Below are 26,242 nucleotides of genomic sequence, written 5' to 3' on the forward strand. Positions count from 1 at the left end.
CGTCAAATAATACCTCTCGTGCAAGCACAAGAGGGTCATATTCCCAGGGCCTAAGGAGCTACCCTTACTTCCTCTTCGCGTGTTGTCTGGCCTACATATTAGAGTGAGTGTTTTAAACTACAAAGAAATAGAAAGAACTCTAAGACGGATGTCTACAATCGAGGTAAATCGGTGGTAAAAATCAAGGGATAAAGCTAGTCACAGATGTGGATTCCCTTGGGGTTACTAAAGTGAGAAGGATGCTAGAACTACCATGCAATTGGTTGTTTGGACCAACAGATTCCTGAGATAGGTCAACCCGATGGTCACGGCAATTGACCCCTAATCCAATGCTAGTATTGATACGGAATTTTCTTCTAACCAAATCTTTTTATGATTGCATTAAAAACGGGAAAATCTCTAATTAGGGCCGATACTTAAACTAAGTCCAACCCTAATATTGAAGGGGTACAAAATACCCAATGGTCATGGCGTATTTGTACATGAATCCCTTCCAAGCTAAGTGTGTCTAGTACAAGGGTGTTGGTCACGCAACTAAGTACAACCTAGAAGTCGATATACAGAGTTCTCATGTATACCAATACATCAAAGTACACCAAGCTTGAATCTTAAACACACTAAATGCAATAGAATAGATCAAAGCATCAAACTAGACAAGTTCACCCTATGGTTCACCAACATCAGGTGACCTTGGGGTTTAGTTGTTTCATACTAAGAAAATACATGATCAAATCCACAAAAACAACTAAATAAAGCAACAAAGAACTCCCTCAAGTAATGAATGCAGAGAGAAAAGTCACAGAGAGCTTCCAACGACACCACCAAAGGGATGGCTTCCTTGCCCTCTACAATGTTCTTCAATCAAAGATGGGGGAAATCTTGTCGAATCTTGCCTCTTCCTTCGATTTCCACACCTAAAGATGTCTTCTTGAGATTCCTTTACCCCTTATTTGGAGATAGGAGTGAATGGTAGGAAGTAGGAGAAGAAGATGTGTCAAAAAGCCCTTAAAAACCCCCTATAAAGACCTTCTCAAGTTGGCTTCACGGCCTCATTTCACAAGTGTAGATGAACCCATAAAAGCCTCGGGATTTCGCCGAAAATTTCGTTAAATGCTACAGTAAAATGATACAATAGCTGCTACATTAAAACTGCTACAATACTATGCATTCTTCAGCCGGTTCACGGGCATCTTCACAACCATCAAAAAACCCGTCAACAAAACCCAAGACTTTATCGTTTCCTAACTCCTTCGTGCCACAGTAACTGTTACAATGCTGCTACAGTACTCGAGCTCGAAAACGCCGTTTTCGGTGTCGTTTTCCTTCTCATTTGCATTGTCGAGCTCACTTGGGCATCCTTGAGACCTGTAACACGAATAAGACCAATTAAACCACAAAAAGGGCATAAAATCATTAATTTATACATGAATAGTATGACAATTATATGTATGGAATACACACATTTAGGTGTTTATCAATTGTTAAATTACTAAGTTACCCTTATCAAATATAGGAATGACTATATTTTTAGGGTTTTTTTGGATTGTTATTATTATTATTATTATTATTATTAGTATTAATTTATTTATTTATTTAATATATATTAAGTAAATAATCATGTCAAGTTTTGTTTAGAATTTTTTGGACTTTTCTAACCCCGATGCCGGGGTTAGAATTTTAAGCTTTTTTTTAATAAGGGAATTCTAACCCGGATGCCGAGGTTAGAATTTAGGGTTTTTTTAAATAATTATTATTATTATGATAATTATAATAATACATTAAGTTATTATTGTTATTATCATTAGTGTTTTCATTATCATTATTGATAGCAATGTATAACAGTAACTCAATGAAAGAAAAATGAATCCCCATTTCAGTAATTTGCCACCACTAAAAGCCCTTTTAAAAATCCAAATCCAAACAAGTTCATACATATAAAAGTACTTCTCTATTATCTTATTCAAATAAAAAATACTGAAAATCACTTAACTTACTTTAAGAAAAAAACACTTTTGAAAAAAAGTGTTTCTACAAATTTAAAAAAAAAACACTTTTTTTAAAAGCTGTCCCAAACAAGGCCTAAGACTGTGTGACTTGTTCCTTGAAGCTTCTCAATTCTCATTGAAAGTTTTAGTTATTGAATGAACGGTTGAGATCGCATTTTCTTAACCATCAACATAGATTAATGTTCAAGATTGCAAAGATTTATCAACCATTGATTTCAATCAAACACTAGTGATAAACGTTTTAGATTTAACCTAGGGGGTTTTGATTCTATAAAATGAATAGTCCACTAGCCAACTTTTTTGATTCTTCTCCTTTGCCTCAAGCCTTCAACCTTCTAGTGCTTTGCATTGCATCTTTAGATCTCCTCATGGAGACGTAACCCATCTCCCTGTTACTCTTTAGTCTTATCAAAGAGATCTTGAAGACTCAAATCCCCTCCTTGAAGTCTCTACAAGCCCCCTCCACTAAAATTTTTTTGTATTCCACAGGAGAAGCTTCCTCCTCTGCAAACACCGGCAAAGGTGGCTTTGCCAAGGGTCAAGGGCTGAAACCCCTGCTAGTCCCCCCTTCATTTCGCTACTATATGAAGACACCACGAGCAGTTACCGAAGGCTAGCTATTCAATAAGTCGATAGTTGAGCACCATGGCAACTTCGATAATCTCAGTTAGTTTTCAAAGAACCAAAAAGAATTCAAAAATATCACAATTTTATGATGAAACATAACCTATTATTTCAGCCGAAAATGGCTTCTTAAATACAAAAGTTAATAAATTTTAACTACTAACAAAATCCCTTAAGTAATGTAAAAATCTCTAAATTTTTCAAACCAAATAAAGGAAAGTACTAATTCTGCATACAAAGCTTGCAATCCCTAAATTAAGTCAAACCAAATAAGGAACAAAATAACAATTGTCTTGCTAAAGCTAATTCTCTGAAAAACCCAAAATGGTAAGTAATCTTCAATTTGATTTGTTTAAACTATGTTGCATCCTTGATGGTTTCCTTTTCCAATTATCACAAAATTTGAATTTGAATGATAGATTTCTCACCTTGTGATACACGTTCATCACCTTTAATGGGCCTCCACAAATTACCTTGGCTCGAAACTTCTTTAACTAGACCTATTCAAAGCTTCCTTGAACTTCTTAGTTCATAAACGAGTGACCGGACCAATCGGAGCTTAAACAGGGTTAATATTTTTCCTAGCTATGTCCTCATCACGTATTTCCATAGGGCATTGCCACGTTACCATAAGGAAAAAAAAAAAATGCCATCTCTTGGCTATGAAGTAAAGTCAATTTTCTTAATAAGTGAGAAATTTAAAATTTAAAATTTCACTCGTCTAAATTTGGGTTTAGGACAAGTTGGGGGGGTGGGGGGTGCGCATTGATTCCTCTGTTCCTTTCAACCCACTCTGTGACAATGGTTTGATTTGGTGCATGGCACCCTATATGCAATGCCTTCATGGCCTTGACCTCCATCTTTGAGGTGGTATTTAGCACGATGCCCTTCGCCTTTTAGTAGCAGACTCTAGAGTGTAAATTTTTTTTTTATGACTTATGATTCAGTGTTTAATATGAAACTATAGAGTTGGCCAAAAATGAATATCGTTTGGTTTTAATCTATTTCCTAGTCTAGAATGCCATGTTATGTGCCAATTTCCATAGCATTGGCAATGGTTGACGAATAAAAGGGCCTCCTCAAACTTTGTGTTTCTAGACTAATTAGATTAGAAAAGTTCAGACAAATCGGTAAAAAAAGAGCTCTACCTGAATCTTTTTCCTTCACATGTTTTTGTTGGGATTTCATGTGTATGGCTATATGATGGAAAATTAAATTTTTCATCACTTGGCTCAATACACAAGAGGAACACATTAGTATGCCAATGGCAAAGGAGAAAGGCTAGAGTATTATAACAAACACTTAATGTGCATCCAAAAGAAACCAAGATGAAACACAAATCTATTTCTAGTGAAAAAATAGATTTTCCTTACCTAAAGAGATTGTAGAATCTCTTTTGATTAGAATAAAATGGGTTTAACTCTTGACCTCTTGGAAAAACACCTTTCTTTCAAAGCACCTCTTGATTCACCTTGAACTTGAAACAACAAACTATCACACCACTTAGATAGATGGATGTGGAGTTTAAAGCTTAGATTCAACCAACTTGCATGAGGAGATGAAATGAGAACAAAAGAGAACCATGATGAGGATGTCGGCTGGCCCCTGGTTTTTTTCACACACTAATCTTTACATCATGCCTCCTTTTATATAGCAAAGGTTAGGGCAACTCTTTGTGCAAATTACACAAATGCCACTAGCCATATTTAGCCATTTCAAGCTCTCATTAATCTCTCCTTTTATTGACTCAATAAAATAAACTTATGAACAAATAATATCAACCATACTATTTGTTCATGCAATGTCTCTATTATTCTTATAATGCTTCCAAGCATTATACCAAATAATATTTGCATAATCTCATAAATTTAATTATTTATTGTCTAAGCTAGTCATATTATGACATTTTATTTTAGTATTTCAATCCAAAATATAACATGTTAACCTCAAGGAACAAGAATAACAATATTCAAAAACATGAACAATACACAAATATTTATCAAAACAATAACTTTTAAAACACCTATCCTTCAGTTTTCTCTTTAGATAAACTACATTTTCCATAAAGTGACAATTTGATTTTTATTTGCTTACATTTTGGTTGTTCCACCTAATTTTAGTAGGAGAATGAGTTCAACAAAAGTCTAGCTTTTTGGAAAATGGTTGCAAGTTATAAAGTAGTTTCTGAAATTTGTTAAGTTATTGTCAAGAAGGATATTTTTTTTTTGTCAATTTATCTATTTTGATTATATTATCAACAAATTTCACAAAGTATGGCCAACTTAGAAGAAAATAGCTGGTTCCAATATGATTTTTGCTTAAATTTATATGACGTTTGAATTTAATGAGATATATCATCTGAAAATTATTACAAATGGTTTGAGTGTTCAAGACTCCTAGAGTACATTAAGGCAATCACCATGGATAAATCAAAGAACTAAATTGTGTACTGCTCAAATGTGAACAACCATATTAGGTTAACCGATTTTATCTTCATCGTAATTACCTTGTAGAATGTTTCAGTAGCATCATTAAGGATCAGTGGTTAAATTGATTTTACATGTATGAAGATGTTTTTTTATTTCTATGTAATTCAAAATCTGGAGTAAGTTTTTTCACTTTGATAGGAATACTTCATTCACTAAGAAAGACTCTCCTTAAAATTGAGCCAGGAGATGAAACAACTAGGCTTTAGCTCAAAATACGAGGTCCCTAGGGATGATGAAAAATATTTGTAGGATGAAGAATGACTGTAGGCATCGTGACTAGAAGACGGATAAGAGTTTTGAATGTAATCAGCAAAATAGTAACCAAATGTTTCCTCTACCATTGACAAAGTGTAGAGGAAATCTTTTTGTAAAGCATAAGTTGACACTTATGCTTTTAACAATGAATGACAAAATTGCCTCCATCAGAATTCTTATTTGCTCCATACAAATTACAAAATTTGGAGCATGACTATTTTGCCAGACACCAATTTGTAATAAACTCCAATTTGAGTCCCTTCTTTTATATGAACATGATCTAGTATAACTTTGAATAAACCGAAGAAGAAACCACTCTCTCATAGTTTTCAAAAACTTGCACCACTTTAGTAACTATCTCTATGATCAATTCATGTACATATTCATTAGATGTTTCTCTTAAGTCTACATAAGTTGTGGAAACAATTAATGTAAAGTAACAAAATAGATATATGGCACCAAAACCAAGAAATCAAGGTATCAAATACTCCATCCGTTCCTAAATACATGTCATTTTAAAAAAAAAATTATTCCAAGATAGTTGTTATTTTATAATATCAAGGTAATATTTATTCTTTTTTTCCAATTTTACCCATCTTCAATTTTCTAAGTTATATAAATGAAGAGAGTAATATTTATAGTCCCAAGAAAAATACATGGTTTCAAGAGAGGGATAGTTTAGTAATTTGGTTGTTTTTTTTGTTAAAATCTGGATAATTTAATGTTATTCTTAATTCTTGTGCAACATCCTTAAACGACATGTATTTAGGAATGGAGGGAGTAACACAACATAATATTACATGTTCTTTTGAATTTTCTATTATAAACAAAAACTTTTGAGAATTGATAAACCCCTTCCATATCCGCAAGTGCACCAGGTCGTATAAGTAGTAAAGTGTACCCAATGGGATCGGATAGTCAATTCCTCAGGGGTTGGAAAAAGCACTCAATACTCGTTCATTTTCTAATATCTAGCCGGTTCAACAGATTGGATTTAAGCTAATTAAAACTACTAAAGAAGAGAAAAAGAAGAAAATGGGAAGAGACAAGGTTTTAGGATATAGAGATTATAATGGGAAGGACGGTGTTCAGACTAATCCCCTTGACAAATGTATTGGCTTTACTACTGACTACATGGACATCTCCTTAGACTGTGGTGACCACTTACGGAGGGTTTGATAATGACGTCCTCACTCAAGGCTCAGAGCGGACTCAACCCCTTCCCTAATGTGTGCCCTAGCTAGACGAATAAATCTTATCCTCTAGACAGCGAGAAATCAATCTAGGGTTAACATGTACTCTTGACTGCAATTGCAACTATAGGGGGCATGCATGCCACATCAATGCTCACGCAAATAGTGGTAATCCCCATGTAGAGTTTTGCAACATACAAACATCAATGGAAATCAACACAAGAAGATAATCCAAATAAACAAAAGTGAGTTATCAAGGAAACTCAATAATCAAATAACAAAAATCAATACATCATAATGTCAAGGTTCATAATCCGGGATACCGAAGGATGGTTAGCCCCTCATAGTTTTACAATCAATCACGGGAAAATAATAAGAGAAATAAAGATTATCCATCAAACTCCTTTCTTGCTTCACAATCGCATCGGAGAAAGCTTGGCAATGATCATCGCAAGCAATCCTTCTATCCAACGCTTACCTCCACTCTCAATCTGGCCTTGAATGATGTTGATCGCTGCTCTAACCCGTGCCTCTAGAAAACAAAGAAGAAGATGATCCTCAAATCTAACTTTAGGGCATAAATACCCCTTTCCCGATGCAAGCACGGTCATGCTCTTAGCAGTGTTATTTACCATGCTTAGCTCTAGATATTTGGAAATAATTCTCGACGCAATTCCAATAAAACACACGAGTACAAGCATGCCCGTGCTTTTAGACCCATGCTTTGAGAACACGCTGGTGCAATGAGCACTGAAATCGTGCTTTTGTTTCTACAAGATTTCCAGTAAAACATAGGGGTGCAAGCACGCTCATGCTTACTGATCGTGCTCGCTCAACACACTAGTGCTTGGGGGCAGTGAAACCATGCTCTCAGATTTGTGCATATTACAGTGAAATGTATGGGACTCAGCACCCTCGTGCTTCCGACCGTGCTTCCAAGCACAGGTGTTCTTCAAATTGTACTTATCCTGAAAAGTGTATTCCAACGTTGTTTTGCGCTAGAATTCATCTCTAATCTTTTCTTTTGGCCCAAAGTCTAATTATCAGTAACAATTAGCAAACATACCTCAAGTAGCATCGGTTTATAAGAAAAAACATGCAAAAAGGACAAGTAAAACACACAATAGGTATAAAAATTATCTATATAAAATGCGCTCATCAAGAATCATGGAAGGTTTCTGGTAGGCTTGAAAATTTTTAGTTGGGAAGTAGAGGGCATTCATTTGAGTCCCAATATCTATAACTTTTCTGTAAATCAATGCATATCTTTTACTTTTTGCAACTTCCTAAGACATATTGGCATTCTTCCCACACAGTATTCTTAATGCAATTTCAAAATTGTTTTGAAGGCCATTTTTTTCCTAAAATGAAATGGATTATCATTAGCTAGATTCATGAAATCAAGTAATCCAAGAGCAGATTATCCATCCAAGCACATTGAAAAACTAAAAATCACTATTACCATGTAATTACAAAGATACTGAAGAAACTAAATACACCTTACATGATTCAGAGTTTCAGACTAGCTACAGACTTTCATAACTTTTTCCCTTCCAATGGATCACGTACGAGTCAACAAAAAAATATAATTTGATAAGCACTATTTGCACTATTTTTGATAAGTGTTGTTATTATAATTTGATAAACAATATCACTCATCTGTTGCTTTTTTCTTCTTAGGTTGCTTGAGTACCCCTTTTATTCTTTTAGCGCTACGACCTGCATGACTTGGCTTATCCCTTATAGCCAATTTTTTATACCAGAATAGTTAAAATTTCAATTTTGATTAGACATATTATCTATTGATAGACAATCTTCTCTCCTTCAACATGACATCTTCATAATATCCTTCATCCTCACACTAAGCACAAAGCAATCGCTTACAACCTCTTTATAAGTTTCTTCACATTCAGATGCTTCTAAAATTAATTTCTGCTAACGATGGCACATATCCATGTATCTCTTATTATCTGCCACCCTAGGGTCCTCTTTTGTTGTGATTGATACAAAAAAAGCAAGTATCCATAGATTTTGCTTTCATAGTCCATCTTTTCATTATGTACTTATCAAGTAGCATACATTTCTGATTTACACCTAAGACACAACATGTGCATACAAGGAATCCTTGAAAATTCAAACTCTTACAACTTCACTCAATTATCTCAATCAAGAAGTTAAATATCAGTACGTTTGTGTAGCAGGGAACATCAACATAAACAACCTTGTAGGTCTTCACATTATTTGTAATTCAATCATCATGTAATGAATCTTATTGAGTTCCTTCTTCAATTTCTGAAAAATACTAAGAGTATACAATTGCACTATTTGTGTCAAGATTTGGGCACAACTCCTTCGATGGTACTAATCAATCCATGATCTTTGTAATCCTCCTGAAGCTCTGCATACTGCCTATCTTCAAGAACTCTCTCAAATTATTCGAAAAATCTTGCTACCCAGAGTTTGATGTCAAATAAATCCTTAATACACCATTGAAGCTCTCACTTCATTGGGTGCTTATCATGTTTCCACAAAAAATATGCTGACTGTAATCCCTGAACTTTTGGATAACTATTGGAATTTATGATCATGGAATTATTGTAGTTGTAGTGGGGCTGTTTAGTATGGTTGTTCTGTTTAAAAACCAAAATGGAATGCAGAAAGACTTAAATGTGAGACTTTATGGAAGATTTTGGGTTCAGAAGCAAATAAGGATTTGATTTGAAAGGTTATGAAGAATAAAAACTAAGAGGCAAGTTAGCAATGAGCGTTTTGAAAGGTTGTGCTGTGATTTAGGGCCCATTAGTGAATTATCATGGACCTTTTGTAAGACTTTGTTCTAGCAGGGATTGAAACTGAATTAGGTCAAACTTGGGTTTTGATCAAGATTGGGTGTTGTTAATGGACATGAGAAGGAATGCATTTGAATTTAGAGCGAGAAGCTTCTTACTTTTCTTTAGTTTCCTAATAGCATCCTTAATGCTTGGAGATTAACTTAAGCCTTCAACCACACTATCTTCATCATCTTCATCTTTGCCAGTACAACCCTCTTCTCTTTCATATCATCAAGTCCTTCACTTCGTCTCCATTCTTTGTTCATGAATACATGGTTTTGATTCAACAATATACTTTGTTGAAGTTTTGGAAAAACACCCTAGAATTTTAGAATGATTTTGTGAGTTTTTGGTTTGGATTTGAGTACCAAAAGAATGGCTTGTTGTTGTAGATGATTGGTGTATCAAATTCTGTTTGAAAATACTTTGCATTTTGATCTAAAAGAGAGAGAGAGAGAGAGAGAGAGAGAGAAGGGGGAGGGGTTGGATTCACACTTGGGTTTGAGTGAAATTAAAGTGTTGCCTTGGTGCAATCAATTGAGAAATGATTGGATTTGAACCAAATGTGTAGTTGATTTGGGTTGTAAATATTGATTGAACATGAACTATCTTGGGTTTGATTGGGGAGTGGAATTTCTTTGGTTTGAGTTGAATTTATTTTGGTTCAATTTAATTGGACTAAGTGACTCAATTAGGTTTGGTCCAATTAAACCACCTAGTTTAGAAAGATTTCATAAGATTTGAAATTAGTTCAATTCAAGACGTTTTAGCCCAAATTGAGTTGGTTTCAGATCAGTTAGAGTTAATTGTAGCCTTTTTAACTAAGTTTAATTCAATTGGGAGGCTAGTTTGATTATGCAAAGTCAGTTTTGAGTAGGTTGGAGTGAATGGATCCAATTAGAGTGTCGGGAATTTTCTTGTATTTTTTTTACAAGTACAGTTCCGTCATTAGTTATTGTTTTATTTATTTTATTTCATTCTCTTTATAGGTGCTTGGGAGAGAGTTCCAGTTGAGAATCTAGTCTAGCGAGAAACCTGAGAAAGGCCAGGTTAGTTGGTAGTGGCAACTATTTTGAAATGGTTGTTTAATTATTTTATTAAATTATGTTTAGTATTATATCTTGTCCTTAAACAAATTATTATGCTACTACCAATAAGAAGGGATACTTATGTATTATTTTAACTCAAAGTTTATTATGCAATTTGCCATGCACTAAATGAATTGGTCCTATTTTGTGATTGAGTTAATTATGACAATTGTGTTAATATATACGATCTTGTATAGCTATATGTGGTTTAGTTATTATACATATGTATATGTATATATGATTGAATTATCTAAGATATTTATTTTAAAGAGTATGTGTGCTTTGATTTTGAAAGATCTAGCAAATGAAAGTCTTTCTTGTTTGAAATTTTCAATTACTGGTTTTTTAAAGAAAATTGATGGTCATTCACCATCAAAAGTCGACATTTTTTGTTTCTCTAGGGCTATGTGGCAGCACCATGTAGAGATGTCTATCAAACCACAATTGGAGAATCAAAGGACTCACAAAGTTTTGGACTTGGTGAGATGAATCCATGGCGTAAGCATGTGAATGTTGTAAATTAAGTTATTTTAAGATTTTAATTAATCTTTTGTCTTATGCCATATAACTTTTTACAAATTTGTATTTTCTTTTAATTTCTCAGTTAGAGATTTTAGAGAAAAAAATATATTTTACTTATCTTCAATCATCCTTTTGTATTTCAAATTTAGCATTTCGTTCAACTCTTAAAATCTTGTTTTGTGAAAACCAAGGTTGTTAGACTCGGCCTGTTCGACAGGAAAAACTAGAATCGGCCATGAGGCCGGACTGGGCATGCCCTTAAACTCGGGCTTTAGTTGACTTGGCTAAGAACATGATGACCCTGGCCGGTCAAACCGGCCGGGAACCAGTTAAATCGGGCGGTTCTAACGAGTGAAAGAAAAAAAATAAGGGAGACTAAGAGAGTGAAGGAGAGGAAGATAGAGAGGAGAGAAGGCGAAGCAATAGCGGGAGTCTTTGAAAAAGAAGTCTGTTAGGTTAGATGATATGGACATAGTGAACGAGAGAGAGAGAGAGAGAGAGAGAGAGAGAGAGAGAGAGAAGTAGCGAAGGATAGTGATGGAGGAGAAGCTGTGTTCTAGGGCTTGATTCGAAAAGAGAATAAGATATTTTGATTAGAATTAACTAATTAAGAAGATGCTGATTAGGAATCAATTTTTAGAGAGAGAAAGAGAGAAAGAGTGAGTGGTTGTGAGTCCCAAGAGGCACCAGATTTAAGATTTTTATTTTTTAAAATATTTTATAGTTTTAGGAAGTTAAGATTCTTAAGAATGACATATAAAATTAAAAATTTAATTAATTATGATTTTTTTAGTTATGAAAAATTAGGACTGTAAACGAGTATCGTTAAAAGTTCGAAGGCTTGGCTCGTTAAGGGCTCAGTTCGGCTCGTTTGTTAAGTTAAATGTGCGATTCTCAAGCCCGATTATTAAGCTCATAAAATAAACAAGCCGAGCCTGAACACCATCAAGCTCGAGCTAGTTAAGGCTCGTGAGCATGCTCATTTATATGAATCATTAAAAGCTCATTTATATGAATAGTTAAACGCTCGTTTATATGCTCATTTATGTGAATCGTTTAAAGCCCGTTTATATGAATCGTTAAAAACTCATTTATATGAATTGTTAAAGAACTTGTATAATGTATCAATTAAAGCTTGTTTATATGAATCGTTAAAGGACTTGTTTATTATCTCGTTAATAGCACATTTATAAAAATCATTAAGGGGATTTATTTATAGTATCAATGTATCATATACATTTACATGTTTATTTACAAAAATTTATGAATAGAATTATTTATAGTATTATTATCGAGCATATATACGATAATAATATTATAAAAACTATAAACTAGTTTTATTTTCCACTAGACTTTTTGAAATGATGCAAGATAGCATAAATAAAAAAACATTTTTAATTAATTTTATAATTTATGAAGAATTTTTTAAAACTCTACTTAAACGAGATCACTGATCTGGTGAAACCATGAATTAATGAATTTTTTCCAAAATTATTGAAAATTTTAAATTTCTACTTTTTAAATATAATTTATTCATTGAGCAAGGGCTTCTAAGTAAGTTTGGATTGAAAAAAAGTAGAAGCAATTCTTAATTTTTGAGGGGTTAAAAGGTGAAATCCTAAAAATTAACAAAATGAACTGCATTTCTTCTTTTCCCGTTTTCCCCCATTCTCTCTTTGAACTCCGCCGAGGCCATTGAAGAGCGCTCCGGTTCTGCTATGCCGGCGAAATCAAGTCCGGTGATGTCTAATTATGCTATGTATGACTTGAATCTTTATGTGATGGTTTTTTATTTTTCTAATTTTAGACTTGATTGTTTTAGTGTTTCACAACAAGATTTGAAAGATGACCAATTGAGCATAGATAGCTTGATGATTGTAACCCTTATTCATTTTGTTATTATTGTTTAATGAGTCTTTTGACAAGTTTGAACTCGAGCCAAGCTTTAAATGATTCCCGAGCTCAAATCGAGTCGAGCTTTAAATGATTCTCGAGCTCAAATCGAGCCGAGCCTTAAATATTCCCGAGCTCAAGCCGAGCCGAGCCTGCATTAAACAAGCCTCAATGATATTTTATTTAATATAAAAATTAAAATTAAAAAAATTATCGAGCTTAAACGATCTAACGAGCCGAGCCCGAGCCTTTAATTTTTTTAACGAGCAGAGCCCGAGCCTCATTAATGAAACTCGAAATAAGCTCGGCTCAAGCTCAATCAAAATAGTAACAAGCCGAGCTTGAACATATCCAAACTCGGCTTGGCTTGGCTCGTTTACAGCTTTATGAGAAATGGTGGTTATATTATTTTTCATATTCATTAATTATTATTATATATATTTAATATTTTATTATTAACTCTGGTTCGACCCGATTGAACCCATTGACCCAAACCTCAATTAAAATTACATCAACCTAAACAGCCTCTAATTAAATACTCTTGAAGGGGTAATGAGCAAATACTATTAGCTTATCATTCCAGCCGTGAGATCACAACATGTCCAACGGTCTAGATTCTTCCCATTAGAAGAATGCAGATCCCAATGAACGAATATTTCCCGCCAAATAAAATCCCAATAGCACTGGCCGTCTTCCTCCCACCAAACCCTAACCCTAAATCCCCACGCCCTTACTCGGAGATGGAAACCTCCACCGCCGCTGCCAGCGCCGGCGGCAACCTGGTCCTCATCCTCGACTACGGCTCGCAGTACACCCACCTAATCACCCGCCGGATCCGGCAGCTCTCCGTTCTCTCCCTGTGCCTCGCTGGCGATGCCCCTCTCGCCTCCATCTCATCCCTCCGCCCTCGCGCCGTCATCCTTTCCGGAGGCCCTCACTCCGTTCATCTTCCAAACGCCCCCTCCTTCCCTGATTCTTTCCTCGAGTTCGTTGAGCATAATGGAATCCCCGTCCTTGGCATCTGCTATGGCATGCAGCTCCTTGTCCAGAAGCTTGGAGGTGAGGTTGCTGTTGGGGAGAAGCAGGAGTATGGGAAGATGGAGATCGATGTTGTCCGGGAGAGTGGGCTTTTTGGTGCTGAGCTGGTGGGGAAGCATCAGACAGTGTGGATGAGCCATGGGGATGAGGCCGCGAGGTTGCCGGAGGGGTTTGAAGTTGTGGCGAGGAGCGTGCAGGGGTTAGTGGCTGCGATTGAGAATCCGTCAAAGAGGTTGTATGGTCTTCAATACCATCCAGAGGTAGTGTTTCAAAGCTTGTTCTGTCTCACTAATTTTATCTTGATTTTGCTTTTCATTTGTATATTTTTGAGTTAATGGATGAAGCAATTTAGTTTTCTCTTTTAGTGTTTTCGAGGTGAAATTTGTGTTCTTTTCTTAAAGAAAGGATTTTGGGGTGATTGATATATTAGTTTTTTAGCTTTTTCTATATTTTTTTAATTTGTTTTGGAGTGGGGTTGGAGGTTGGGATTTTATAGTTTATGAATTTATTAATTGCTGGGAGTTCTCAATAAAGATTTGATCTTTTTGCAATTTACAGACAATTGGTTTGGTTATTTTTGGTAGCTTTATGAGTACATTGTTAGAAGCTCATTGGGTCAGCTTGGTTGTATACTTTATTCCTATACCTTTTCACTATTGTGTTTGAATCGTAATTGTTGATGTGCTTTTGATTGCATCCTGTTAATTTGAGAGGATTAATTACTTTGTCAGTGTTAATAACTTAGTGTCATCTCTTTGCCTGTGCAGAATTAATTACTTTCGGATTTCATTGTTTCCAATTTTCTGGTAATTTAAGAGAATGAAAAGGAATTTTTTGTCAGTGTTTTTCCCCTCGTTATCATAGTTTCTTCATCAAATTCTATTTATAATATTGCTGTTTAGTGTGCTCTAATGTTGGTGTGGCTCTGTTGACCATTGCATAGGTGACACATTCAGCACAAGGAATGGAAACATTGAGTCATTTTATTTTTAATGTTTGTGGAATAACTGCTGACTGGAAGATGCAAGATGTGCTTGAGGAAGAAATTAAAGTCATAAAAGACATGGTGGGACCTGATGAGCATGTTATTTGTGCGCTTTCTGGAGGAGTGGATTCCACAGTTGCAGCTACCCTTGTTCACAAGGCAATTGGAGATAGGCTTCATTGTGTTTTTGTTGACAATGGTTTATTGAGGTGTGATTTTATGTCGATTTTGGAAAATTTGTAACTGTCACTCTTTAGACATGACATCTGAGTCTCTTATGTGCTAACGGTTTTGTGTGCTTTGTCCTAGGTACAAGGAGAGAGAGCGTGTGATGGCAACCTTTGAAAGTGACCTGCATCTACCAGTTACCTGTGTTGATGCAGTAGAGCAGTTTTTAAGTAAGCTGAAAGGAGTCAAAGATCCGGAGGCTAAACGAAAAATAATTGGGAGGGAATTTATCTGTGTCTTTGATGATTTTGCCCATGATTTGGAATTGAAATTGGGGCAGAAACCAAAATACTTGGTTCAGGGAACACTTTATCCAGATGTGATTGAGTCATGCCCTCCACCAGGAAGTGGCAGGTCTCATTCTCACACAATTAAGAGTCACCATAATGTGGGAGGGCTACCTGAGGACATGAAACTGAAACTCATTGAGCCACTGAAACTCCTTTTCAAAGATGAGGTTGGCTTCTTATCCTTAATTCTAGTAATACAATTGAATATGTTAGAAAAGGTTTAGGCTTATGCTTAGCTTTTATTTGTTTGTGTCCAATGCAGCACTTATATTTGTGGATTGTTTTTATTTTCTTCATTCTAATTTAGATTATATTTGCTATTATGCCATGCCTGATTCTGATTCTTGTTGCTTATTTTTTGAGGAAGGTACGGAAATTGGGGAGTATTCTGAATGTTCCAGAATCGTTTTTGAAGAGGCATCCCTTCCCTGGACCTGGTCTTGCTGTTCGTGTCTTGGGTGATGTTACCGAAGGGAATGGTTTGGACATTTTGCGGCAGGTATTATTATTATTATTATGATAATTGTTGTTGTTTATTATTTATCATTACTACTGTTATTATTTATTTTTTGTTAGATTGAAGTTAAATTATTTTGTTTGTCCATTTAATTTTTGCTCATTTTCTAGGTGGATGAGATTTTCATTCAATCAATCAAGGAAGCTGGACTCTATGACTCAATTTGGCAAGCATTTGCTGTTTTCTTGCCAGTGCAGTCAGTAGGTGTTCAAGGTGATCAAAGGACTCATTCTCATGTTGTGGTTCTTCGAGCAATTACTAGTGAGGATGGGATGACGGCGGATTGGTGAGGCTTTTTAATGCAATACGTGATATTTTCTTCACTTGATTGGTATTGTAATTGTTTTTTTTTTAATCATCCAAATTTATGATCCTTCCAGTGCATTCTTTACCATAATGAAAGAACATAAGATGTCAACCCATTGTTCTAGGCTTGTGTTTGAGACATAGGCTAGAATTTTGGTAATCAGCAACTTATAAAGTTTACAGTTCTATGCATTTGTAGGAATTTAATGTGATTTTGTCATGCCTTTTTTCCAGGTATTATTTTGACCAAAGGTTTTTAGTTGACGTCGTTCGCAAGATCTGCAATAGTGTCCGCGGAGTGAACAGAGTATGTCAAGATATTACGTCGAAGCCACCAGCCACTGTTGAGTGGGAATGAACATGAACTTGTTAGATCTCTTGTTGACCCAAGAACTTGATGGAAGATGTTTTGTACTTCTGTAGATTAAGACATTGTTAGCAAGGGTAATTTATTGGTTTCAACAATTGGAAGAAGAGCCCTAAGGTGTGGGTGAAAGCTTGAGAAGCATGCAAGTATACTTTTCATTTTATTTAGCCTATTGTTTGTTTATTTTTCTTGGGTTATTAAACATAAAATGTAGTCGTCCTGATTGCAGTAGATAGTAACTAGGGTTTATGCCTTGGAAAGGAATGGACGTGTGAAATTCGATTACAGTAAGTTCTATCTCATATGCAAATAATCATCTTTTTGATTCTCATTACTCTGGTTGTTGATTGTTAGTATGCGTCAAGCCATAAAAGCCTCAGCGCAATGTTTTTTAATTTTGAATGGGTCAATCCTTGTGGAAGTACTTTTGTATTTTTTTGGTTTGGTTGGGAGGATTGAGGAGTGTAATGTTTATTTGATGCTTTTTAATTTTGAATGGGTCAATCTTGGTGGAAAGACTTTTGTATTTTTTTTTGGTTTGGTTGGGAAGGATTGAGGAGTGTTATGTTTATTTGATCCATTTATTTTTTTAATATAAAATAGATAATATAATGTTTTCACACATTCAATATATGTTCATACATTTGTATTACATTTATGTTATTATTACTAATTTAATTTTAATTAATACTAATTATATTAAAGTTGATTGTAAAATGATGGGTGGAAGGACAAATATGTTTTTCTTTAAATAAGTGAATAGTATTTGTCTTTTTTAGTTAATACTTTTATTTTAAAAATAAATATTAAATATCTCCAACACCAAAACACTTCTAATATTAAACACACATGGCACCCCTCCTTGCTCCGGCAAGTACCCTTTTATATATATATATATATATTAAAGTAGAATAGTTTTTATCATGTGTCGATGTTATGCTATTTTTTTTCTCCAAAGTTTTATTTATCTAAAAAAATAGAGAAATTCTATAAATATTAAAATTATATATATTACATCATAAATTTGAATAAATAATTAATGACAAATGATGTATCTTTTATCTTATAGTTCTAGGTGAATAATACTATCATTAACATAAATATATTTTTTTTTGAATCTTTAACGTAAATAATATTAAATATTGTTTCATGATAATATTAATCATGATATCTTATAATTTATGAAATTAATGGTTTGTAATGTGTCAATAATACTATTATCAAAATAAATAATTTATTACATCCTAAATTCAAATGAATCATTATTGATATTTTTATTTATATGTACTATCATTTAAATAACTAATTGTAAATTTTTTATAATATTAATGATGATAAATGGCTTATTTTATAATATTATCTTATAATTTCATCAAATTACTGCTATTAGTTTAGTGAACTTTCATATAAAAATACTGTTAAAATATGTATTTAGATTATTTATGAATTATTAGAGGAGTAGCATTGCAAAACCACAATTTTTTAAAATTTACTTCTAAATAAATTATGAATTATTAGAGGGACTGCATAGTAAAACCACAAAGATGTTTGTAATGTAGTCCTAAATTAATTATGAATTATTAGACAAACTTCATTATAAAGAACTAAAAATCATTTGTAATTTAAGTTTTAAATTAAGTGTAATTTATTAGAGGGAATAATTATAAATAATGTGTAATATAATAATATTTAATTTATTTATATATAATTTTAAACTTAATATTTAAGCTGCAATTAAAAGATATTTTTTGTGATAGTTTTGCAACTAAAAAGATATTTTTTGTATTTTTAAATGGCGACACTTTTCATGGATGCATGGAAAGAAAAGCAAAAAATTTGTACAACATTGAATGCGCTACCTTTTAAGAAATATAGAAAAAGTAATAGAATGATTGCGGACTTGTGTTTATTGTATATTCATAGGGTAAATTTTTTAGTAAGTCACTAAACTTTGGTTCATTTTCACTTTGATCACCAAACTTCGATCAGATTAATTTTGGCCACTCGAAACTTTAATATTATTTTCACTCGTAATAAATCAAAAATATTTCAACCTCCAAACGAATGACGTCGCTTTTTCAATCGACGTGGACGTCTCAATAGACTTAATAATGCGATCGATAGGAGAATCGACTTAGATTTTTAGACAACCATGTAAATTAATTGGGGTTGAAATCCCCGATTTATTATCGCTTTGAAATTAAATTAAAATTAGTCGACTAAATCGATCTAAATCAAGTTTAAACGATTAAAAGTGGAAATGAACCCAAAAATTTAGTGACTCACTAAAAAATTTACCCTATGTCATACTCATCAAAAAGATATATAATGGTTTAACAAAAGCCATAGGCGAAGGAAAAGGGGCAAGGGTGTGCTTAGCACCCCTTGCCCCCATGGAAAAATTTATATATATAAATTGTTATAAATATAGTTTTCTCTTAATTTTTTTTTAAATTCCACCCACGTTATTTCAAAAAAATTAAATAAAAATAATAAAAATATTATATCAGATAAAATTGATGTTTAGTGATAATAATAAATAATAATATAATATGGGTAGTGAAACATGCATCTTCATAATATTTTTTGTTTTTCAATTTTATATTTTAAAAACTTATCAATTATAATTCATAGACATATAGTTATCTCTTTATTTTATTTTAAAATTTCACCCACGCTATTTACAATAAATTAAATAAAAATCATAAATTTATTAAATTAGATAAAACTGATGTTGAATGATAATAATAAATAATTATATAATATGGGTAGTAAAACATGCATCTTCATAATATTTTTTTGTTATTAAATTTTATATTTTAAATATATTTTTTTTATTGAATTTATCAATATATAAATATCAATTTTCTAAGAATATTAATGTGAAAAACAATAGTACGATAAAGAAAATGCAACTACTATCTCAAAAATATTTAAAAAAAACATAACTCTTCTCTTTCAAGATCAGATGCAATTTCTTTCTCTCTCTTATAAGCCAAAAACCCAGTATCACAGTGAAATTTAACTTTCCATAATTTATTGGTTCAATCAATTAGTGAGTTTTTTTTAAATCTTTGTCCAATATCTTCCAAATTTATATTTTATCTTGTAGGGATTTATCTTTTTTTTTGTTTTTAAATATCTAATTTAATTTGTTTCATTGATGTTTGATTTTTTTTTTTTGTGGAAAAATGTGATATTTGTTAAATATTTATTTTGTCATTTGTTATGAAAATCTGTTATGAAGAATTTATTGTGAAAATTATTGTATAAAAATGTTATATATTTGTTTAATTAATTGTTGTGAAAATTTTGATTATTCATTAGATTACTAATTGAATTAGATTATGAATTTGCATCAAGTTGTTTTCTAATTGCATTATTTATTATTTTTAGTTAAGTTAATTATTAATTATGTAAATATGATAGATTTTTTATACTTAACCCAAAATTCTTAGATGTATGTATATTATATATAGATAATTATTATAATCTCATGTTTGAATTAATAGAATTGTTTTAAGTTTATGATTTTTTTTAAAATTTAAATTTGACATTCCTTAATTTTGTTTCTAGTTCCGTTAGTGACAAAAAGAATCTTAAAGGAGAAACAAACCTTCTTCACAAGCAAAACATGTAATTTTGTCACCTTTATTCAAATGCGGGGCACAATATACGATCCAAAAGGATGAAGATGCAATGGTGACATGTAAGTCAATAGAATGTGACCTTTTCATTATGTTTCCGTGTAACTCAAAATGGGTAGAGTTTCTGCACCTTTTAGAAAATAGAGTTTTAAAATCAGAGATTGATAGACATGGTTTGTATAATCTCTAAGGTCCAGCTAGGTCATTTGATAAAGATCTTAAACAAATCAAGATATTTGGAAGAGTCAAAACATGTAATATTTTTATATAAATTTAATGAAAGTATATTATAAACGATATTCTTTAAATAATACATTGATTAAATCTAATCTTGAAATTAGTTGTAGTATATACCATTAAATTTCAAAATCGTGGGTTGCTACATGCAGACATTGTTTTACCAGCTTGTAGTGTAGCTAAACCAGTCCATTATTGTTGTTTTTTAGCACAGTATTGTAGCAGTATGATACTGTAGCAGCAAGAGTTTTCATTACTTTCTCCATCTTTCTTCTTCTTCTTCTCCTCTCTCATTCGGCTGAACAAACTCTTTTCCTTGAAATTTTTCAGGCAACCTTTTTGTCTGGCGAACCAAGTTAAAAACTTCTTCCTCCCTTTCTTGTGAGTATCCTAAGAGCTTTATCTAAGTTTTTATTTCCGTATTTTACCTGTATTTAATTGTTTTTCAATTCTTTGTAAATCCTAGATTTAGAGCATGAATGTGGATGATTTTAGGCTCAATTTAAACCCTTGTTCTTGTTAATCAGTTTTTTGAATGTTTGTAAAGAAATTTCATAGTTAAATGATGTGAACAGGAAAAAACCTTTGTATTAGGGTCGGTTTTATTGTAGCAGTTCGTAGTTACTGTAGCCTCACTGTAGCACAAGTAAACTTTAGTTGTTTCTTTAGTTTCTTTGGTCTAGAGTGAAACTCAGACTCTTAGGAATTCATTGGTAACCTTTAGACCTAGTTTTGAGCCAAATTTAGGATCAATTTAGGGTTGTTTGTTAGAGAAACTTAGGGTTTGATTTATTTGTGCTAATTCTTGTTGGTGTTTTATTGTGCTTTGGCAAAGAGGTGAAGCTTTGGCTAAAGGCAAGAAACCTACAGAGGATTAATATTCGGGGAAGTGAAATCATCTAAGTTGTGAGTAGGATTAATTAAGCATAAATTTATTAGAAGAATACATACATACATACATACATACATACATACATTATATTGCTTGTGTAAAGTTTTATTGGTTTTATAATTGAATCGAGGTTTGTTTGATTTGAAATGAGTTATTTATTTCATGCTTCATGTTTGCAAGTATTGTTGTTAAAATGGAAGGATTTTCATGATGATGCATGTTTTTTAATGTTGTGAATCTGACACACCCCTTGCGTGTGACCCGCAAGTGCACGGGTTTGTCAAAGTAATAAATCCCAGGTGAGTGGGGTATCGTATCCACAGGGAATAAGGAATAGAAACACCAAGATTGCTACTTAACTAAGTGGAGATGAAACAATGATGGTGTGGATAAAGATCGATGCAAACAAACTAGAGAAAATAGAAAGAGAGGCACAATAGAATGAGAGGAAAGGCAATCGATAAAAGTGGGGTACTCGGATATTGTTCCTCCTAGGATTATTGCTTTAAGTGCAAAACCAACTATTATGCTTCCTAACTAATGCTTAATGAGTCGTGGACATCCTTAAATACACGGTCCCAAACCTAAGGTCAACCGTGACTAACTCTATACTATGCTCCGGCGGAGAAATCAACCAGTCTCAACACCTCACACTGTGTAAAGTTGTAAGAAGCTCTAGGGATTCCAAGTGATAAACCCTATTCCTATATGTAGATCTAATCCTTTGGTCCAGGCGAAAGACCCCTAGTCACAATAAGCCCCAGGTGTTAAAGTCACTTCAACGCTTCACTCTGTTGCTTGCGCAACTAAGTCCTAGTGGAGTTTATCCCTTCACCGTTCACTCTATTGTGACCGCAAAGAACTCTTGGAACATGGAGGTAAAATAAATCACACCGGAGGGGAAAGGAGACACTCCGCTACCTTTTGACTCACCCTCTCGACCCTCTCCAATCTTGCTTTGTCTAACCCTCATGGTGTGTCACTCACTCACAAGGATTACCAATGTAGATTCTCAACCCTAGTGTCACTCTAAGGGAGAAATCATTCAACAAGCATTCAAGATTGGAACTCAATTAAAGACATCAATTAAGGAAAGCATAATAAAAGGTTAATGAAACAAATACATCCTAGGGTTCACAAATCCAAGTACCCACTAGGGGGTTTAGCTCTCTATGGAGTAAGATACAATCAATAATAAAATCAAAAATAAAAACATGTACTCCATAGGAAAACCCCTCGATATTCGTGTCGATGGTCTTGTGGGGTAGCCTCGTCCTCTCCAAAAGTCCCCTTGTCAAGCCTAGGGCACATCTCGCCGGATTGATGTCGATGAAAGCTCCCCCAATAACTATCTTCCAAGATAAATGCGGTGTCGAAGCAGTAGAACCACTCCAAAAGCCTTGCCAAAGTCTCTCTAAACCCTAGGCGTAAGCCTCTCAAAAGATGGAGGAAAGATGGAAAGAAAGATGTCGAAATCGTAGTCGTTTCGCGGCTTTATATAGGCTGGAATCGGGAATCCACACGGGCGTGTGGATTTCTGGAAATCTGATTTTCTGTGGGCTGTGAACAGTAACTGCTATAGTAAATTGCTACAATTGATTTGCTAAAGTACTCCGCCAAAATACTCCTGAATCCACACTTTTCATCGAGGCAACATAAACGGACACACGTCTATGCCGTAGATCGCATCGCTTCTTCAATAAAATGCCATATTGGTGAAGATCTTGCTAACATTGCACAAGTCAGAATACGCAAATGTGACTGCCTTTGTGCCCCTCCAAACCATTTAATTGCTTGAGCGCATGGAGGTTGGCACACATTCACGTATTTTCGATCACAACTTGTGTATTCACATTTGTCCATTCGAAGATTTCATCCACAATATGTGTTCACGATCCACTTTAGCTTCTATTTTCTTTATTTGAGTTCACCACCCTATATGCGCAAAAGAACACAAAAGCACATGTATTAGCGCTAAAATCTGATAAAAGTAATGCTCATCGTAAGAAAAGAATACTTCATATTCTTAGTACACAAGCACTTATTAAACTCCCCCACACTTAAGCTTTTGCTTGTCCTCAAGAAAAAAATAAAACATTGAAGTATAGAAGAAGGAAATATTGAAAGTGCTTGGCCTTAGGTTCACCAAAGCATGCAAGGGAAGCATTCTACAAGTAAGGGAAATTTCAACACTAAATACGAAAAATAATTGCTTTAGATAAAATCTTGAATAAAAGAAGACAACAAACCTGAAATCGTGTAAGTGTGTGAACTCACTCAAATCAACCCAAAGTATACTCCTCAAAGTTCTAATCATAAGGGAGTTATTTATATACAAAACAAAGTAAAGAGGTGGTAGTAGCTTCACACATTCTTTAAGGTAGCCCTTTCCAAAGCGGCTGCTAAGGTAGCTTTCACACTTTATAGGTGGTAGCTCTTTCAACCAGGGTAGTAGCTTTCACTCATCCTATGAGATAGCTCTTTCTCTCATTAGGGCATAACTAGTATCCGACTTATGAGAGTAGCTTCATACTTCATAGGTGGTAGCTGTTTCTACCCCCAATGCATAATACCAAACAAGTATAATTTTTTTTTAAAACAAAATAACACAAGAAACAAAACTAATTAGTCCCTTAAACATCGAACTTGGGTTTCCAAAAGAGTTTAATGAGCGAGCAGTGCAACAAGTGTCAATTGGGCAAAAATTCCTAGAAATTCAAATAAAAATTAGAGCATGAGAACATTCAATGCTAAAAATTCTCCTAAACTCAAGAATATAATCATTGCAACTAAGGTGAACCGCCATTGGCTACGTGAGCATGCACAATCAAAGCATAAGTATAGAACATGTGTAATGTGAACTCCCCCCCCCACACACACACACACTTAAGATGTACATTCCCTCAATGTACACATGCAAGCACAATAAAAGATATAACAATCAAAATATATGTGGTAGTGGAAAAATTGAAACAATACTCCCCTGAACTCTTAGTGGTGCGTTTGATGGAGCTAAATTCCTTGGGAGTGGAGTTCCAACTGGTTGTGGAGCACACACGACCAAGTGTAAAAACACATTGGCCATGCCCATGACTAGTTCTCAATGTCCATACTGACAAGATCATCTGCACGCATACACAAAGGTGAGGGTGCGTCGTGCTCGAGTAACTGCTGTAGAATATCAAGGCGCGTCCTCACCTCTGCATGCTGCATGGCCTATGTCACGCAAAACTTGGCGATCTCGGTCTGTAACACCCCCACAGTGCCCTCGAGCCTCTCAAAATGATCATAGGCTCAAGAAGGAGAAAACATGCATATTGGAGGTGGCTCTTGTGATGAAGGGGATGCCTCGGCCTCCATATGCTCGAGCTGAGGCTCGAGAACCTGCTGTGACCCCTCAGCTGTGTCACCTCCATCCTTGGCTATCTCTGGGGCAAGCGTAATCAGAACATATACTCCAGGCCCGTGTCTGCGCACCAATCCCATCAATCTCAATGTATCCAGGCCTAACGGTAAAGGAACAGTCATCTTCTCAGCCCCACGTATGGCGTCCAGCAGATCCATGCCCATGGCGAGTCTGGTAATGTACGGGTCTGAAAAGATGACACCAACTCTGATGTACTGGCCCTGGTGGCGCAGATACTTGGCTAGTATGTACCCCAAATGGATCAGCTGACGCTGCACCATTGAATATAGATATAGTAGCTCTTGCCGGCTCAGGACTCCAGTACTGTCACCACGGCCATTCACCGACTTGCTCAAAATGGAGTAATGATAATGGTACGTAGGTCAGGAAAGGCACGTGGCCTTGGACACCCCTGGCTCATACTGTCCCTGGCCGTATAAAGTGCTACACGCTCGCTGAGGAGTCAATGTACAGGGGTAGTCGGTCAGAAGTCGCTTGTACTCCTCAGTGGCCGTAAATGTCTCATCATATAGGCCGATCAGGATCGAAAACTGAGTGACGCTGATAACATAGTGATGTCCAAATGCCCAGAATTGTATGGCGTCAACACTGTCGAGTCTCGCTTAGGATCTGTCGAACTCGAATGATGATAGAACCTCAAGTGTGAGTGCATGGATGGCTGGCTACCTGATCAATAGTAACTATCTTCAACCACCCACTGAAACGAGATCCTCAACCTCATCAGCTAACTCATCTTCCTACTATATATCCCGCAATATGCTCATGTTTAAAAATGAGATAGTCCGAATCTCAACTTCGATAACTGCTCAAATCGTACTTGGTACTCAGGATTAGCAAATCCCATAGTCTTCGGATCAAGGGATGGCTCATGCGGATGTTTCTCAGCTTGCTTCTTTGACCGAAATGCCATATCTTAGAAAATTGAAGAAGAATCGATTAAAGAAATTCACAAAGTAGTACTGCAAAAATCCACACAGTCATGTGGAATTTCCACACGCTCGTGTGGATCCACGGGGTGTGAAAACCGCACGGCCGCATGCTAAAAATGAAAAATACATGACTAAATCATTTAAAAACTCTTCCTAAACATTCCTAGACCATATAAACATAGAAACAAAGCAACATTCACCATTTTAATCAATTAAAATCAAATGTGGCAAAGGAAAAGAGAGAAAAAAAAGGTTTACTGACGAGATGAAGATGAAAATGTTGATATCGGCGGGAAAACTCAAGCAAAAGCTCTCTAAAAAGACGGTGTGAAGTCGGGAGAATGAACGTATGCAGTCTCTGAGGTTTGGGAGTGAGGAGATGAAGAAATACAAAGAGATTTTAAAGAAAACCCGCGCCTCTTGGAGTTCTGCACATCCACACAGGCGTGTCGAAATTACACACGCCCGTGTGACTCCA

At 34.6% G+C, this 26,242-nt stretch overlaps 1 protein-coding gene across 1 annotated transcript; it reads left to right on the forward strand.

Annotated features, from left to right (window-relative positions):
- Positions 1–13,605: 13,605 nt before the first annotated feature.
- Positions 13,606–16,963, forward strand: LOC120264319 (GMP synthase [glutamine-hydrolyzing]). The gene is made up of 6 exons (XM_039272131.1): positions 13,606–14,199; positions 14,883–15,133; positions 15,234–15,609; positions 15,810–15,941; positions 16,070–16,245; positions 16,500–16,963. The coding sequence occupies exons 1-6, from the start codon at positions 13,642–13,644 to the stop codon at positions 16,621–16,623; spliced, it is 1,617 nt and encodes a 538-aa protein (XP_039128065.1). The 5' UTR covers positions 13,606–13,641; the 3' UTR covers positions 16,624–16,963.
- The last annotated feature ends 9,279 nt before the right edge of the window (positions 16,964–26,242 follow it).

Source organism: Dioscorea cayenensis, chromosome 1, assembly GCF_009730915.1.
Source record: "Dioscorea cayenensis subsp. rotundata cultivar TDr96_F1 chromosome 1, TDr96_F1_v2_PseudoChromosome.rev07_lg8_w22 25.fasta, whole genome shotgun sequence".
Lineage (NCBI taxonomy): Eukaryota > Viridiplantae > Streptophyta > Magnoliopsida > Dioscoreales > Dioscoreaceae > Dioscorea > Dioscorea cayenensis.